Here is a 16,971-nt window from a genome sequence, read left to right as displayed (position 1 = left end):
AATTTTTCGTCCGATAGTATTTATGTTTAATTTTAAATAAAAAAGTGAAATTATTTCTGACCGCACGATACATAATGAATGGATAAGATGTGAGAATTCCTAAGGTACCCACAAAATGATCCGGATGGAATCCAAATTCCGATATTTTTCCCACTTGCGGATTGGGTGTCCTTTGCTTTGCGTTGGAGGTTTGGTGGATTTTAAGATGGCTACGTCATCTAAATGTTTTTTTGTCTTTTTATTTTTGTTGACCTTTTTCCATTTTTCTTAAAAATAAACTGAAACAAATTACAAACAGTGAAGCGAAGATTCTCGGCGGATCTTAAAATCATACGTTTCAACATTTAATCTAGAAAATACGAAACTAGGATAATTATTGAAAATATGTAATCGATTTAAGATTTTAATTTTAATCTATGCTCATGTTAAAGAAATTTGATTGTTCATCACATTTATTATTGGATTGAAATTCAATTGTGTTCATTTATTTACGTCAATTTTTTAAAGTATATGGAGTAAAAAATTCTATTATAACACTACCATTTTTGAGTGACATAGAATAAAGCTGAGTTAATTTTAATTTGCATAAAACTTTAGCGATTGTAATTCCCACTGCACCAACAAAGAGCTCACATGGCTTAAGACGAATTCACAATGCACCCACAATTCAATTGCCTTCGTTTTAATTTTTCAATTATTTTTTTCTTATGAACTCAAAATGCACAAAATATAATATATCAAAACACAATAAAATCTCATCTTTTGGCATCTCTCGTTAGTTCAATGTGTATTTTCCGTAGCAAAACGTAAAACACAATAAACTCTCATCTTTTGGCATCTCTCGTTAGTCAAATGTGTATTTTCCATAGCAAAACGTATGAAATTACCGTTGTACCCTCTTGAATTTTATTTTTTATTTTTTTATTTTTTTATTTTATTCAGTTATATAGGAATGTTGGGATGAATTCTTTCTTGGGATTAAAAAAAATAAAAAAGTTATCTAACGAGTTTTGCCACAAAGATACATATTGGATCACCGAAAGATGTCAAGGGAGAGGAGATCATTATATTTTAATAAGACCAAATATGAGCGTTTTGATTTATTAAAAAAATGACTAGCTGAAAAAATTGAAATTTGAGGTTTCGATGAGATTTAAGGTCATCTCCAATAAAGAAGTCTAAATGTCTAAAAGTCAAAAAATGGATTGATTTGCCAAAAAATTCATTTTCAAACAATGACTGGGCCATAATTCTTTGAAACTCACCGGACCATTATTTGGTCAAAAGGTCATTAGGGCCAAATGTAGCCCCCCCTCTTAGCCCATTTTTAGGACTCAGTTCCTTAGTTGTAATAATTCATTCAAATTCAACGGTTATATTTGAAAAAAATCTAACGGTAGTTTAACTAAATTACCAATAAATTTAAGGTATAAACTTAAAACTAATAAATTATTTAGAGGGGCTATGTTTAGTCATTTTGGTTGGAGATGATACATGAGTATGGCCTGACACTGTTCATTAAAAAGTATTTTTTTGCAGACTATAATTCTGGAGAAGTTATGTTTAGTTCTTTCGGTTGGAGATGGTTTAAGTAAGTGCGTGCTGAGTTCTTATGCACCGACCACGATGTTCTGAGTTTGGAGTCGTCAGCATTTGCATTATGTTCTGCATACGAGTATATTATGGCAAGCAGAGTCTCTGACCCAACCCATATTTTTATGGAGTTAGGAGAATCTGTCATGGATCGATCCAGACCGGCTCGACGACAAGACGTTAGGCTCGCGAACGCAAGTAAAGCAGGCAATGTGGTGCTGATGCATGCTTCAATGTACCGCACATTCGTACGGTGTCAATATTTCTGGTCGTTACGATCTGAAGAGTGGCATCGAAGAACGCTTGGGGGAACTATATGCAAAGAATCAACGACGATGGATTCATTGAGGTTCGAGATCCATAAAGGAAGCTCTGCAGGAGGACAGGGCTACTTCTGAATAGGAATCAAATATGATATTCTCCATTTTTTGTTACGTATCTGACCGTGAAACGGTGAATGTACGTAAATGCATGTACTGTAACCAAGTTCGTAAATTACTGAGTTTTGAGAAAATTTGATTTGTTTTGTTACCCAAGAAATCTAAGAAAATTTTATCCAAAAAAAGGGACAAGGCAGAAAAAAGAAAGTATCATCGTATACTATATAACATAAACCAACAGTACATAAGCCATCAAAGAAAACAGCACTCTCGACAATATTAAAACCTTTACGCGCTTGTTACCAAAGGGCCACTCGAACTGCAGAGGCTCCAGAAATTGCAATCACGCAGTGGATGCCAATATAAGAGAGGACGTTATGAAAGATCGATCAGACGAAGACATGATCGATCGTTTACAAACCTCAAATCCCACTTTCTGCACTCGCCACACCAGTCTTACGTTACACCGTACACCACTTCATCCCATTATGCAATCCACTCACGAATCTTCCCCCTCTGAAACTGATGCACCCTTAGTTGAGAAAATCTCCAAACCTAAGTTTTCGTCTTTGTGAAGCTGAAATATTTCTGAAGCTTCTTCAAGATACTTGGCCGCTTAGCTAATGTTTTTCCGGTACCCTTTTGTTCGCGTGCAAACCAAAACTCACCTTCACCTAAAAGAAAAGCCTGAAGAATGGACAAGAGAAAAAGAAAACCACCGGGGAGATTAAACATGTAAAAAAAGCATACACGATAAGGTTACAAGCTGATAGAAATGCGTCCGAACAATGCAGAAGTGAATTTCATCCAATGATCCAAAAGATGCTGCTAATTTATAAACAGAGAAGCAAGAAATACAGCAATGAAATTGCAGCAGAGAAATCAAAAGCTAAAGAGCTTCCTAAAAGGACAGGCAAGGAAACTGAAGATAACGTCCGTTGGATTCCCACATCAAAATATGCACTTTGCATTCATAAACAGAGCCCTAAAAAGAAATATAAACATTGACGTTACCATTTACCCAAACTTTCATGGATATCCTTTTGTCACAGTTACCAATCAATCAAACTGAGTTTTCAACCATAGCTTAATGTTTTCAGGTGCCTAGTCTCCATAACTTACAGCCCCATTAAAACATTTACCACTCAGAGAGAGTGCTCCACTATCTACATGTTCAATAGTCATCTTTAACAATACACAGAAGAAGGCAATATTGTGATGTAGTTAATGAAACCCTTTCACGATCAAGAGCTAAAGCTATGATTTAGCTTGGGATAAATAGAAAATTAGAACTTTTACAAGTAATGTCTTACAGCTTTGGGAAAATGAACCTCATTAGTGATCACGACTTCAGTACTAGCCTACTTGGACTTGCAAAACAATTTCACTCGTTAAATTTCAACCGCGTCAAGTTACCTTTTTATGTTCATCCTGTTAGTGTATAAGCATTGAGCTAATCTGAGTTTAGTAAAATAAGCCTTGAGTTTAGTTGTGTATCCACTTCGATTATTTTCACCAAGCGTAGGGCTCATATTGTAATTATGTCTAAGTGACATGTGTAAAGATCCTAGAACTTAGCTAGATGTGTGGCTGGGATCATTTCCTGATGTAATGGTGAGAATCCAGATGCATAACTAACCGTTATGCAGTGTTGTGTGTGTGAGAGTGTGAATACAGAAAAGGAAGAACATTCTCTGCGGTTTTGCAGAGAGTGAAGCACCCATATCCATCTTCATTTTTTCTGTGATCTCCTCTTCTTCTCTTAAAATTAGCACACTCTAAATCAAACTTCAACATGGCCTTAAAGCCAGGTTTGATCAATTGAGATCTGGGCGTGAACTATGAAGTGGACGTCATCAACGTTGAAGCAATCGAGCTACACTCAAGTTCGTTCTGGTTCAAGTGATGTCGCTGGAACTCCATAGAAACCTAATTCGATTTGTGTTCGTATCATCTAAGCTAAGAGATGGCTGGATCTGGAAGTTATGAGGTGAGAACTCTGATCTCCTCCAGTGAGAACTACGAGTTCTGTAGAATCAAGATGGTGACGATCTTCAAATCTCATGGGTTATGGAAATTTGTTGAAAAAGGGGTCACGACCTCAGAGTCAAAGAAGAAGAAGAAGGTTGAAGGAAGCTCAGAAGAGGAAGATGATGAGAAAACAGTGGCTGCAAACATGTAAGATGCAAAAGCTCTAGGTATTATAGAGTGGTCTCAGATCAATTATTTCCTCGAATTGCCAACGTCGATTCAGCGAAGATGGCATGGGATTTGCTATATGGAGAATACCACGGTGGTGATCAAGTATGGTCGGTTAAACTCCAAAATCTTCGACGTGAATTTGAGTACACTAGAATGCGCGATAATGAATCATTATCTGGGTATCTTACACGTTTGAATGAACTGATTAACCAAATGAAGACGTTTGGTGAAGTGTTATCTAATGAAAGACTTGTGCAAAAGGTTTTAATTAGTCTTAGCAAACCCTATGATCCCATTTGTCTTGTGATTGAGAACACAAAATGTATAGAGACTGTTGAATTACAGGGGGTTCTAGCAATTCTTAAAAGCCAGGAACAGCGTTTTGATATGCACACTATGAAAACTCACCTTTTGCACAAGATGCAAAGAAGAAGAGCGTCTCCACAGCCTTGCATGTGGTGTTAAACAGCAGCTCGATACATACCATATTTAACTGAAACATTTATTTTTTGTACATAAGCAGTGCATAATGTGGGAAAATTCTCAAATACAAAGTATTAAAGATACGTATGGTGCAACTTCATGACATGGAGATCATGCATTTACTAAAGCATGGGATGGAGAAGCAAGAAATACAGCAATGAAATTGCAGCAGAGAAATAAAAAAGCTAGAGAGCTTCCTAAAAGGACGGGCAAGGAAACTGAAGATAACGTCCGTTGGATTCCCACACCAAAATATGCACTTTGCATTCATCAACAGAGGCCTAAAAAGAAATATAAACTTTGACGTTACCATTTACCCAAACTTTCATGGATATCCTTTGTCGCAGTTACCAATCAATCAAACTGAGTTTTCAACCATAGCCTAATGTTTTCAGGTGCCTAGTCTCCATAACTTACAGCCCCATTAAAACATTTACCACTCAGAGAGAGTGCTCCACTATCTACATGTTCAATAGTCATCTTTAACAATACACAGAAGAAGGCAATATTATGATGTAGTTATGGAAACCCTTTCACGATCAAGAGCTAAAGCTATGATTTAGCTTGGGATAAATAGAAAATTAAAACTTTTAAGTAATGTCTTATAGCTTTGGGAAAATGAACCTCATTAGTGATCACGACTTCAGTACTAGCCTACTAGGACTTGCAAAACAATTTCACTCGTTAAATTTCAACTGCGTCAAGTTATTTATGTTCATCCAACCAAACTCAACCAAAGGTACCTTGAACTACTCCCACCTAACTGAGCTTTGAAGATCACAATATCAGGTTTAGGCCACCTTTAGATGAATCAACAACCGAGAAAGTCATGGCACAAAATATCCATTGAAAAATATACATTGCTGACTGCTCATCACATCCTTAAAACAGTACAGGACCAATCAAAAGATGATGCATCCAAGGAGACAGAAGTAAATACAGAAAACAACTTGGGGATCTCTCCTATAAAGTCATCATCAGATAACAAAATACACTTGCTAGCCTGCAATATAGTGCAATCAAAGGACTATAGAAGCATGAGTTAAACACACAGAAGAACTAAACAATATAGTTACCATCAGTTACAACATCTGGAGGAGATCCAACAGAACCCAACAGCTTAGGCCTGCTTATCCAGTACTGTTGAAACCTCTGCCTTGCATATTCCATGTAGTCAAAGTCAATTTCATTCACATGTTCCTGGAAAAATGAATGCATGATCACTATTTCCTCCAAGAAACAAATGAATGCATGTTACTATTTCCTGCCAACTTAAATATAGCCACAGGAAAGTATTGCTACGCATTATGTATATCAGGTAGGAGGTAGGTAAATCCTTGATCACAATTAAAAATCAGAAAGACATCCTATCATGGACAGGATCGCTTATAGGATAAACTATCATATAAAGAACGCAAGCGTTAGCACTCATTATGGAAGCCACAAGAGTGCAAGTGCCTAGTCAAAGTGGCAATAGGTTTCTATGATAATAAGGTTCAAGCCACGAAGACTATGTTGAAACGACAAGTACCGAAATGATTCCCCATAAGCCCCAAAAGAGATGGCTTGCAAGAGTATAGTTCTCAACGTCTTGAACCAGCTGCTCCACTTCGCTCTCAGTAGGTTGATTGCCTGCATACAAATCCCACAATTCAGAGAAAATCAAATAAATTCTTCCAATTTCTTGAGAGAGATAGAGAAATTACAACATAATCAAGAAAATAATATTACCTGAAGAACTCAGATACAAACGAACAAACCGCTGACGCTCCTCCGAACCTGTTGTGAGTGGCAGGTCAAGTTATAGCATGGAAACAGAAGGAAATAAAACAAGATAGATATAAAAACATGTGCCACAACAGATGACAAACCAGGATATTTGCTGTAGTCCAAAATATGAGGTGTATCAGTGTGATAGTCAGCTGCCATCTCACAGAAATGATTCGCTATGTCAAATGCTACAGCATTATAACTTGCATATTCATAGTCCTGGCATGAAAGGTAAATATAATATCAGCACCAAAGAATTTTATCACTGTTGTTCATGCCCTATTGCACATTGTAGATGACATACTTGGATATTCCATATATGCCAACAAACATGGTGCTCAATTTGCTTCCCAAGAAATGAAAAAAAAGAACAAAATTATAGAACTTTCTTATAGAAGTCAGTCAAATCCATACTTCCTTAGTAAATGAATCCTTTCATTGATACATCATACGCGGCGACGCTTAAACTTTAAACCTATATACATACTTATAAAAACTGAAATACTATGTCCAGATGATTGATGATGATCTCAGTCCTAATCTTTTTCTGGTATTGTTCACAAGTTGGATTATATTGTGAATTTCACAGACACAAGCTATTTGAAATACTTGGTATCCTTTCTAGTAATGACATCTCCCATACTAAAATTAGGAAATCATCTAAGCATAGTACAGATAACCAGGCATTCTATTGTTGCATGTAAATGAAACGTCTTAACAACTTACTTGAATTGAAATTTAAAGATCAAATGAAAAATAAGATTTTGCTGCCAAAATTCAGGTGAGAAAAAAAAAAAAATTGAAATTCAAAGCAGAATGAGAAACTTACAATTATGGTTATCGATTTACTCTCTTCCTCAAGCATTATATTACCATACTGTAAATCATTGTGGCAAAAACCAATGCGTTGATGAGGCCCTGAAAGCTCTTTCTCCAGTAACGGGATTTCCTTTTCAATAGAATCTAACTGAAAGGAGTTAACTTCTTCTGGCGTAGACAATCTCTTGGCCGTACTGAGCCAATTTCTGGGGCATTTACAAAGAAGTGAGTGAAGCTATAATAACAGTAGGAACAGTAATTTATGCGACAAATTAAGCTCATTTAATTTAGACACATAGCATTATCTCAAATTTTCAGAGAATAATAGAGCAAAAACAAAGTAATGTACCGCAATCTATCCCAGAGGGTGACAACCTTTGGACCAGGCATATTGAGCTCGTGGAACTCCTTCAGTTTAGAAGCTATAAGAGCAGATATATCCGGATCACGTAGATCACATGCTGAGAGTGTCTGAAAATGTACAAGTGAAAGTGATAATATCAGGAAAGGAACAAAAAATGTTCTTCCATAGTTTGAGCTACATAACTCTTTAATTCACTTCTTTATGCAATTTATCCATGTTACCCAAGAAATTAAAAATAGATATTTTTTATCTTTCTCATGCATAACCACCAATAGAAGGAATTGTAAAACCAAATTAATCAATTCCGGAAAAAACTAGTATTAGTTAGAAAAGTTGATCTTGAGCTAGGGAAGTTAGTCATAAAACACTACGACATGACAATTTAGAATGGCATTCTTATGCACTAGAAATATACCGAGCGTTGATGGAAAAAAAGAACATGGTGCATACAATATACTCCTAAACCCAAGTAGAAATGGTGAAAGAATATTGTGTGTTCTTAAGAAATTCAACAGTAACGATCCATAGAAAACAACATTTTTTATTATTAGTTTAAGTGCAAATTATGAGATTGATAGAGAACGACAGCAAGATAAATAAAAATGAAAGTACCCGTGCATGGATGAACTCTTCAATTCGGCCATTTGGAAAACGCCCAAGTAGTCGAGGTCCCTGACCATTCTTTGACATGTGTTCAAACGTCCGGATCTCATTATCCCTGTCAAAGAACACCTCGACACCCTCACCATAAATCCTAACCAGAACTTTATGTGACAGTTCCCCTGTCCTTGATGGCCACTTTATTTGGAAAACCTCATTAGTCATTGCACCCTTGAGAGGGATCACCTGCAGTGCCTTTGAATCTACCACATCGTCCCACTGGGTAGCCATTGATTGTAGAATCTCCCTAGCTTCTGCTGGAATACGATCTTCTCTGTTGTTGACATTTTCCATGGCGCCCATGATAAATGATTATGCTGCACATCCACACCACGATGATGTCGATGAATGTTACCCAAGCAACCTAATATCTTGGTGTGGAAATGTTGGATCCAAGAAAAATAAGCAAAGAAAGTAATATGATTGTTTGACAGACTCCCTAAAACAACATGCACTCTTAACCGTCTAACATGACCTAAAGCCTACAAATTTAAACCAGATACCAAATAATAGCTGTAAGAATGCTAATGATCACAAAATATCGAAAGGAAAAAAAAAAAAAAACCCAAGATGACTAAACCATCTTGAAGTAAAAAAGCGCAGCAACTAAACGTCCACGTAACAAAAATCAGGCATAATTAGCACACCATTTCAGTCTAAACATGTGCATAAAACATTTTTGGCATCAAATAACACAACTATTTGTGTCCATTACTCTCCAACTCGCTCGCCGCAGACAATTCATTCCATTCCATAACACATTACAAAAAATAAAACGATTGGAAGCTGCCCAAGAGGCAAGAAACCAATTACCACATTATTCTATATTAGGAAAGGATTAAGGACCTATAACATGCAATAATGGCCACAATTTTGAAACTTGCAGATATAATTAAAGGGGAAATTTCCATTTTCTTCAACAAAACAAACAGAAAATAATCCCAAATTCACATGCACCATGCAACTTTCTCATTCATTTCTCAGCAATCCAGTCCCTTTCCCACCCATTCCCCGTTACCAACACAACACAAACGAAGGAATTAGCAAGAAAGGGATCCGACCCGGATTCTCAAGAAACAAATTGAAATAAAATAAAATAAAAAGATTTCTTCTTTGATGTTGCATGCAAATTATTGGGCACTATTAGAACAATAACAATACCTGGAAAGAAGAACCGGACCGCCGGACCGGAAGGAAGCTGAGGAAGAGGAACCGCACGAGAAGAGGGCACGGAAGGTGGGCTATAAGAAAGCAGAAATACCTCAAGGTCGTGTGATTTCGGGGAGGAAGGGAATGGCGGTGGAACGGAAGCGGGAGGGGAGGGTGTTGGTTTTGTTGGTAATATTTTGGGATTTGAGCGGGTTGGCAGAGGAGTTTGGGCCGTTGGATTTCGGCTGTGAGGAGGAAATAAATGATTGTTACCTTTTACGTGTGCGTGACGAACTGCCCAAATGCGTGTTATCTATTTCGGTACCCGGGAGACAAACCCGTCTAACAAACGTGTGGGCTAACTACCTTCATGTGATTTTTAAATTGGGCCATGAGGTTTTAGTTTTTTCATATTGCTCTGTAATGTTTTAAAAGTTTTGTATGTTTCAACATCTAATTATTCCTTAAATTGATTACTGTTTTAGGCTTTGTAATGCAAATGTAGCTTATATGTAAACTTAGTTACGGATTTTATACTCATCGTGTCATCAATTTAATAAATATTCAAATAATTCATTAGACAAAAAATGTAAATTAATATCATTTTTAAACATTTAGGGGTAACGTGAAAAAATTGAAACTTCGCAACCCATTTAAAATTTTTCAAAATTTTAATATCCACGTGGGTCCTAGATTGACATGTGGCCGCCAGTCACTATTCATGTGGGTGCCACTTCCCAGGTTAAGTGCTATTTTAACAGAAAGCTTGACAGATGTATGAAATTATCTAAGAATTATCACTTTAGGTACCAGAGTGGAATGAAAAAAAAACTTAATGTATGAAATATTGAAAACCAAGAAACTTCAAGATAGTAAACTGAGATTTACCCCTCAATTTCAATTTTTTTTTTAAATTTTTAATAATTTAATATCCACGTGGATCCTAAATTGAGACATAGTGCCTAGTCATTGTCCATGTGGGTGCCATATCGTCAATTCACGGAGATTTTGACGAAAAACTTAACGAATGCATGAAAGTGACTCAAAATTATGACTTTAGGTAATAGATTGAGATAAAAGAAACTTGATTGTATAAAATGTTGAAAACTAAAAAAATTTAAAGTAATAAACTGAGATTAATTCTAATATAAATATGAATATAAATTTGACGTGAAATAGTTATTGTAATATTTATAATATTCCAGCAATCCCATCATCAAATCAAATTTGACTCCGTATGCTTTGTACTTTTTATACGTGGGATAACTTAAAACTCTTAATAAAACCCAGAGCACTTCAAGGCTAGTGGCATGTGACTGCGGTTTCCAATCTAAAAGCCAAAGTTGGGTGACACTATAAATCCCAATAAATACACAAACTACAAAGGTGGAATCAATTTAATTTTTTCCCGCGGACCCCGGCGGGCTTTCAGACACCACTGTCTCTACCTAATTCTCAACACACACCTATAAACCCTCCTTCCTCCCTGCCCTCTTCAAATCTCACCTTTCATACACTTTTACGTAATTATACATCTCTCTCTCATGTTCACGGCGGAGTCACCTGCATCAGCCCCTGGTGTCGGCGTCGGCTACGGCATAGCCATTGCCGTCAGCATCCTCGTCCTCATCTCCGCCATTATGCTCGCTTCTTACGCCTGCGTTAAAGTTAAAGGCTCAACCGGCAGAGGCCACACGGGCGATGCCACTTCTAACTACTACGAAGACGGCAACCGCCGCTTCTCCACCACAAGCAACTCAACGGTGCCTGTGGTGGTCCTCACGGGCCTCGACGACCCCACCATTGACTCGTACCCAAAGTTGGTACTCGGCGAAAGCCGGCGGCTCCCTCAGCGCAACGACGCGGTGTGCTCCATTTGCTTGTCCGAGTACAAGCCCAAGGATCAAGTACGGTGCATTCCGGACTGCCACCATTGTTTCCATGCAGAATGCGTCGATGAGTGGCTTCGCATGAGCGCCACGTGTCCGGTTTGTAGAAATTCTCCGGCTCCGTCGGCCGGTCCAAGCCCTCTGTCCGATTTGGTGCCACTGGCTTTCAATGCCAGGTGATTCTGATTCTGATTATTTTCATCTTCTTTCTTGATTAAAATCTTGGGGTTTTTTTCTAATTTACTTTCAATGGCGAGTTAAGGTATTCATCTTCAAATCACCGTGTGATCCGGATTCAAACTTTCTCCTGTTCTTGTTCTTAGAGTAGATTAGTGTTAGTAGAAGAAGTTGCTACACGAATTTTTATTTATTTTTTAAGTTGCGGATTTTTACAAGTGACAATCTTTCGTCCACGACGGAAGGAGCACATGGGTAGTATATAGTATTAGTTGGTCCATCTTGATTTGCATTTACGTTCATGTTGGAGGTTAGATGACTTTGATTGTTCACATTGAATACAAAGTAGTTAGATTGCCGTAGATTGCGCTTGAATTACTTACCTAAATTTTTGTTTGATGTCAACTACTCTCTTTATCTATCTACTTAATCTACTTTTGTTAGACAGTTGGTCTGCTCTGCCCGCAGTTGTATACGTTGACGCTATATGTTATGGGGTGTCAAATTAACTCATTAGATTGCTAATAGATACCCATTAAGGCGTATTTAATTTGATTTCACATTACATCATTATCATTTCTATCAATCTCACCACTACATTCTGATAATATCAAATTAAACAAGTCTTAACGAGTACCCATTAACAACCCAATAAGTTGATTTGGCACTTCTACTATGTGCAGAAGATTTATAGTCGTGTTGGTTAAAAATATTTAATTATACGTTCTTGGTACTCTGTTGATTCTCATTTCTTTTAGCTAAGAGGATTAGAAATGATGGGCTCACTGAACATGGAATTGGACCCACTTTGGACCTTAGTGTCCGGAGCTTAGGAATCCACAAATTTGAACTGCACAATTATGTGAAAAAGAAATATGAGTCGTTGGTTTGTGTGAAGTGGGCTAGCAGAATGAGTTAATGAAAATTGTTAGATTCAATTTGTGTGTTCCAAATTTATGGATCTTTGGGCTCCGGATTCAAAAGTCCATAATGGGTCCAATTCCATTGAACATTTGAGCACAACAGTTTTTCACGTTGTATTGTTTTGGATTATTTAGAAAACTGAAATAACATCACAAAGAATGTCTTTGATGGATTCTAAATCATACAAATCAAACTTTAACCTAGGCAAGATTGAAAAATTAGTATACAAGATGGATGATCGTGATTATGAACTAAACAAGCAAATCATTTGCCGTCAAAGGTTGATCTTGGATTCAAACCTTGGGGGTCACAGTGTTAGAAGTCCAAATTTTTTACACAAAAACAGCGCACAAAGTGTGCAAAAAAATTTCAGGTCCTTAACTGGGGCAATTCGTTGACTAATTAGTGGACTTGTTGTCAGTTGAGTTATGTTGCGTACATGTCAACATATATCGACCATATGCCGAAGCAATTTGCTTAGTGTTATCGAGAGCATATGAAAGTCGAACTCTATCAAGTGTTGTTGATGCAAGCTGCCAATTCCTGCCAAACTCTATCAAGTGTTGTTGATTTGAAGATTCCCTGGACCTTCACATGCATGTTTTCCAGCCTTCGGATGATCCCAGGACCATTTTGGTCCTTATGTTGATATGTCCTTGACAGCCACCATATTCACTTCTCGATAAATATGATTAAGAGTATAATTTTGAATTTGCTAACAGGAATACATCTTTCACTTTGTTTTGGCCAATGGAGTGAACGCACAAAGAAAGAAATATTAGATAAGGATTTTTTGTTTGTAGTAAATGAATTCTTTTTGGAAACTTCACTTTTTCATGTTTGCCTTTTTTTTCATCGTTGTCTGTCCTTTTCTTTGGAAAATTTACTACAAACAAATAAAGAAGCTATAAAAGGCTCTAGAAAAGACTTGTCCAAGTATGCATACAGACAAATTCAGCAAAAGGCGCAACAAAAGCTTGAGTAAGAAGGCACTAACTAGCCCAACGAACATTTGACAAAGCACTGACTAGCCTGGAAATAACAGCTCTGAGACTGTTAAGGCTAGATATCGTGTTAGAGCAATTCTCATTTAGGTTTAGATAATGTATTTACATAATACAATGCTGGTTTAAATATAATCGCTACTAGTGGATTTAAATAGGGATTAAGAGATCAAGATGTTGAAGAATGCGATCTCACATTAGGGGTTGCATTCCTAATTACACTGAGATCCTTTGAGATAAAATCTAACACTTATTAGACAATACATGTGGTTAAGCCAAGACAATATCAACATGACTCTGAAATGTTGACACAAGGATCTCTTGAGTGTGAAAAATTGGAGCGTCCTTTTCTACAAGGGAGTCCCCCGTTGTTGTCCCCAATCAACGTGAGTGTCATTGTTCCCGTTCTTTGTTTGCTTGGATCTCTTCTGGAGTTGGCAATCTCTTATTAGCTGGAGAGGTTCTCTTATTGAAATAATTATGAAATTGGGTATTCGGTTACGTATTTGTGCGGATCCAGACACAAAAATGACCGCATATCCCATCACCCTTAATTTAAAGCCCACCACTACCTTACATCTATAAAAATGTGCGTTTTTTCTTCGTATGGAGGTAGGAAGCTACATAACAAATGCATGGAAATTTGCAATGATTAGTGCTCAAACTCACAATTTTGTTTTCAATAGTTTTAGATTAAGATAATATCACGACTATATTAACTTGGAGCACTATCCTTTTGTCTATAACAAATAACAAACCCTTTTCGTCATAAAACATTTTCATACTCTATTTTAACAGGTTATGAGAAACCATTTTATTTTCAATTTTTTTATTTTTACTTATTATTATTTTTAATTGAAAACTTGTTTGATTATTAACTGAAATTTCAATAAAGTTGTTTCTGTATTTTAGTTGAAAAATGAAAATAGTTATCAAATGAAAGAATGTAAAAAGTGAAAACGAAATGGTTTTCGGATGACCGCTAAGATTTTAAGTTTGTTAATTATTGATTCTAAGATAAATGAAAAAAAAAAAAAGGAAAATGTTAGGGAGGTCATGTCTTTAGACTATGTTTGTAGACCACATGATGTGACAGTTGATATCTGAATTTTTTATTTAATGATTTAAAAATAAAACTTAATTATCAACAATCACATCATGTGGTTTACAAAATAAACTTCAGTCGCATAGTCTCTAATATCACTTGAAAATAAAGTAAGTGAGGTAAGATATAAAGTAAGCGAACACAACAACCATATTTGGAGGCAAGGCACCAAACAACCATATTTGCAATGATTTCATTTTCTTATATATTTTTTGAGTAATGCTAGGTAGACCAAATCTTTTAAATCAAAATTGCAAACGAAATGATGTGGTTGTAGATAATTAAATTATTAATTAAGTATCGATTAACGTGCTTATTTCTTATTGATGACATCTAATTTGATCTGCAACCGTACTCATATTTTGTCAGCATTTGCAACATGCCTCGGTTTTGGTGGGCTCTTTCTCGTGGTCTACCGTCACTAATATATATATATATTCAATATATATTCCAGAAAATCTATGGTTTTCAGAGTCGATACATAGAAATATTAGTCATCTTCTCAACTTCTTCTCAAATTCCGATGACCTTCCTAGCAGTTAAAACATTGGAAAAGTTGGATGGTGGCTGCCTTGGCTGGATTCAGAAAATTTGGGTTTCCACAAAAAGTGACGTTACAAGTAGGCTCGATGGGTTCTGTAGTCAAATGGAAATATCTTCTGATATCCTAGGTATTCTTTTATAATAATTGTAGGAATAAATATCCATTGTGTTAAATAGACATTTCATGAATTGGAGACATGATTTTCAGTCAATGCAGTTTTTTTTTTTTTTTTTTTTTTGTTTGTTTTTAAATCAGTACTCAATGCTGTTTAAGCTTCAATTTTCTTTTTGTTTCTATAATTCATGAAGCTAAATTTAACAATCAAACAATTTAATACCCATATATGTATTGTCACTTACTGTTATGGCTTAATATATTCTTATTTACTTGTAAGTGAGTGAACTTAGATTCAATTCTTGAGAATGACGAGTTCGAAACCAATTTATCTCGTATCTTTTTGTGTAAATGTGTCGTTATATACATACACGTTTGACTTTGTACATGCCAATTTTGAAAAACTTCCTCACAAGTGGCTTGACCATAATTTTTTTGAGACAAACCATCAGTACTATTAAACTTAATACAAGAAAAATTAAGGCGAAGACCAAAGCAAATGACGATAATATACGTTGGATAACCAAAGAAGAAATAATACATAGATTCAAAACTTGAGAGTACTATCCAGGGAGTAATTAACTTCCTAGCATGATCTTAGGATTAGTAGACATGCATATGCAATGTAAAGAAACCGGTCAGTCCTAAAAAAATAAACTTGGTGCATGCTTTTCAATTGGCAGAAACATTAAAAAGGACCGCAAAAATTCAAAGGTTAATTGACGAGAAAAATTGTACGCACAAATGCGTCCCAAAACGCTGTTAAATAATCAGAGAAAGGCATAAAAACGTAAATGTAAAGGTTCAAAATACCATGCTGGCATATTTACTTTGTTTTTACAAGAAGCAATGGAGAGTGGTATTTCATTGAACTTCACAAAGATTACAAAGGTTTTCAATTTGGCACATAACTTTAGTGACCAAAAAATTGATCTAGAGTGTTGTGCAATCAAGCAAATTACAATAAATCCCTATCCGACCAAAAGCACAACCCTACCCTACAAAACATCACCAGTACAAATTTGTCACAATAACATGATAGACACAACAAATCTATATCAACGATCACATTGGTCATTGTAGAAGTACGAGGCCACATAAAATCATCTCAAGCTAGACCACATAAAGTCATTGTTGAAAGACTAGACCACAAACTCATCACTTAAAGAAAAGTCAACATCCAGTCATTGTAAACACAGCACTCGTAGGGCGAGGCTACAAACGAACTACACATTACTCTGAGCAAGTGGCCATCAGTCAGCTTATCTCAGCGACTAGGACACTAACCAAGACAACACCTTCACCACACGAGTGAGCTCCACTACATCCATGAGTAAATCAGGTTACACAAGGGCGAAGTCATTTGATGTGGTTGCACAAGGTAGTAGTGCCATTAGATTTGAATGCCCAAGGCAATGGGTAAGCTGGATATGCGGGTGCAAGGCTGCAACCACCAAATCGATCGAGGAGAATGCACTATAAGAAAACATGGCTTAGGTGGCGACAGACATTTGTCATATAAACATGAAAATTCGTCACATTTGATTATATGTGAGAAAATCCAACATCACTATGCACGTCACCCATATAGCATCACCTATAGTTTAGTGATGAATTTTTTAATTCGCCAAATATTTTTAGTATTAGTGATTCCGCATTCGTCACTTAATAACTTTACGTGTGACGAAATAAGCATCACAAAACATAAAAGTTAGTGACCTATAAGTTTGTCACATAACAAATGTATAAGTGAGGAATTTATCATCATGCAATCTAATCGTAGAATGATAAGGC

At 36.3% G+C, this 16,971-nt stretch overlaps 2 protein-coding genes across 3 annotated transcripts; one reads left to right on the top strand and one right to left on the bottom strand.

Moving 5' to 3' along the window:
* Positions 1–2,169: 2,169 nt before the first annotated feature.
* On the bottom strand, positions 2,170–9,668 carry LOC137748988 (probable choline kinase 2). 2 transcript variants are annotated; one of them, XR_011070139.1, is made up of 10 exons: positions 9,433–9,668; positions 8,224–8,588; positions 7,597–7,718; positions 7,258–7,453; positions 6,530–6,647; positions 6,390–6,437; positions 6,190–6,290; positions 5,735–5,858; positions 4,584–4,668; positions 2,170–2,660 (listed from the first exon to the last, which is right to left on the bottom strand). XR_011070139.1 is itself a non-coding variant. In XM_068489171.1 (9 exons), exons 2-9 carry the CDS (start codon positions 8,572–8,574, stop codon positions 2,644–2,646), a joined length of 1,077 nt encoding a protein of 358 aa, XP_068345272.1. In that variant the 5' UTR covers positions 8,575–8,588; positions 9,433–9,668; the 3' UTR covers positions 2,170–2,643. The 2 variants fall into 2 exon arrangements, 1 of the variants encoding a protein (XP_068345272.1); XM_068489171.1 differs by lacking the exon at positions 4,584–4,668.
* A 1,296-nt stretch (positions 9,669–10,964) lies between these two features.
* On the top strand, positions 10,965–11,789 carry LOC137746592 (putative RING-H2 finger protein ATL69). The gene has a single exon (XM_068486605.1). The coding sequence runs from the start codon at positions 10,965–10,967 to the stop codon at positions 11,487–11,489; it is 525 nt and encodes a 174-aa protein (XP_068342706.1). The 3' UTR covers positions 11,490–11,789.
* The last annotated feature ends 5,182 nt before the right edge of the window (positions 11,790–16,971 follow it).

The sequence above is a fragment of the Pyrus communis genome, chromosome 10, assembly GCF_963583255.1.
Source record: "Pyrus communis chromosome 10, drPyrComm1.1, whole genome shotgun sequence".
Lineage (NCBI taxonomy): Eukaryota > Viridiplantae > Streptophyta > Magnoliopsida > Rosales > Rosaceae > Pyrus > Pyrus communis.
The sequence above is the reverse complement of the archived record's forward strand: the minus strand, read 5'-3'. Positions and strand labels throughout refer to the sequence as shown.

Bases quoted from the DNA above. Each gene is read 5' to 3' on its own strand.
- LOC137748988 (XM_068489171.1), bottom strand. From the start codon at position 8,574: ATGGGCGCCATGGAAAATGTCAACAACAGAGAAGATCGTATTCCAGCA. The intron at 7,719-8,223 runs GTACTTTCATTT...GTACATTTTCAG, and splicing joins AAGAGTTCATCCATGCACGG to ACACTCTCAGCATGTGATCT. The intron at 6,291-6,389 runs GTAATATTATTT...ATTTGTATGCAG, and splicing joins TTTGTATCTGAGTTCTTCAG to GCAATCAACCTACTGAGAGC.
- LOC137746592 (XM_068486605.1), top strand. From the start codon at position 10,965: ATGTTCACGGCGGAGTCACCTGCATCAGCCCCTGGTGTCGGCGTCGGC.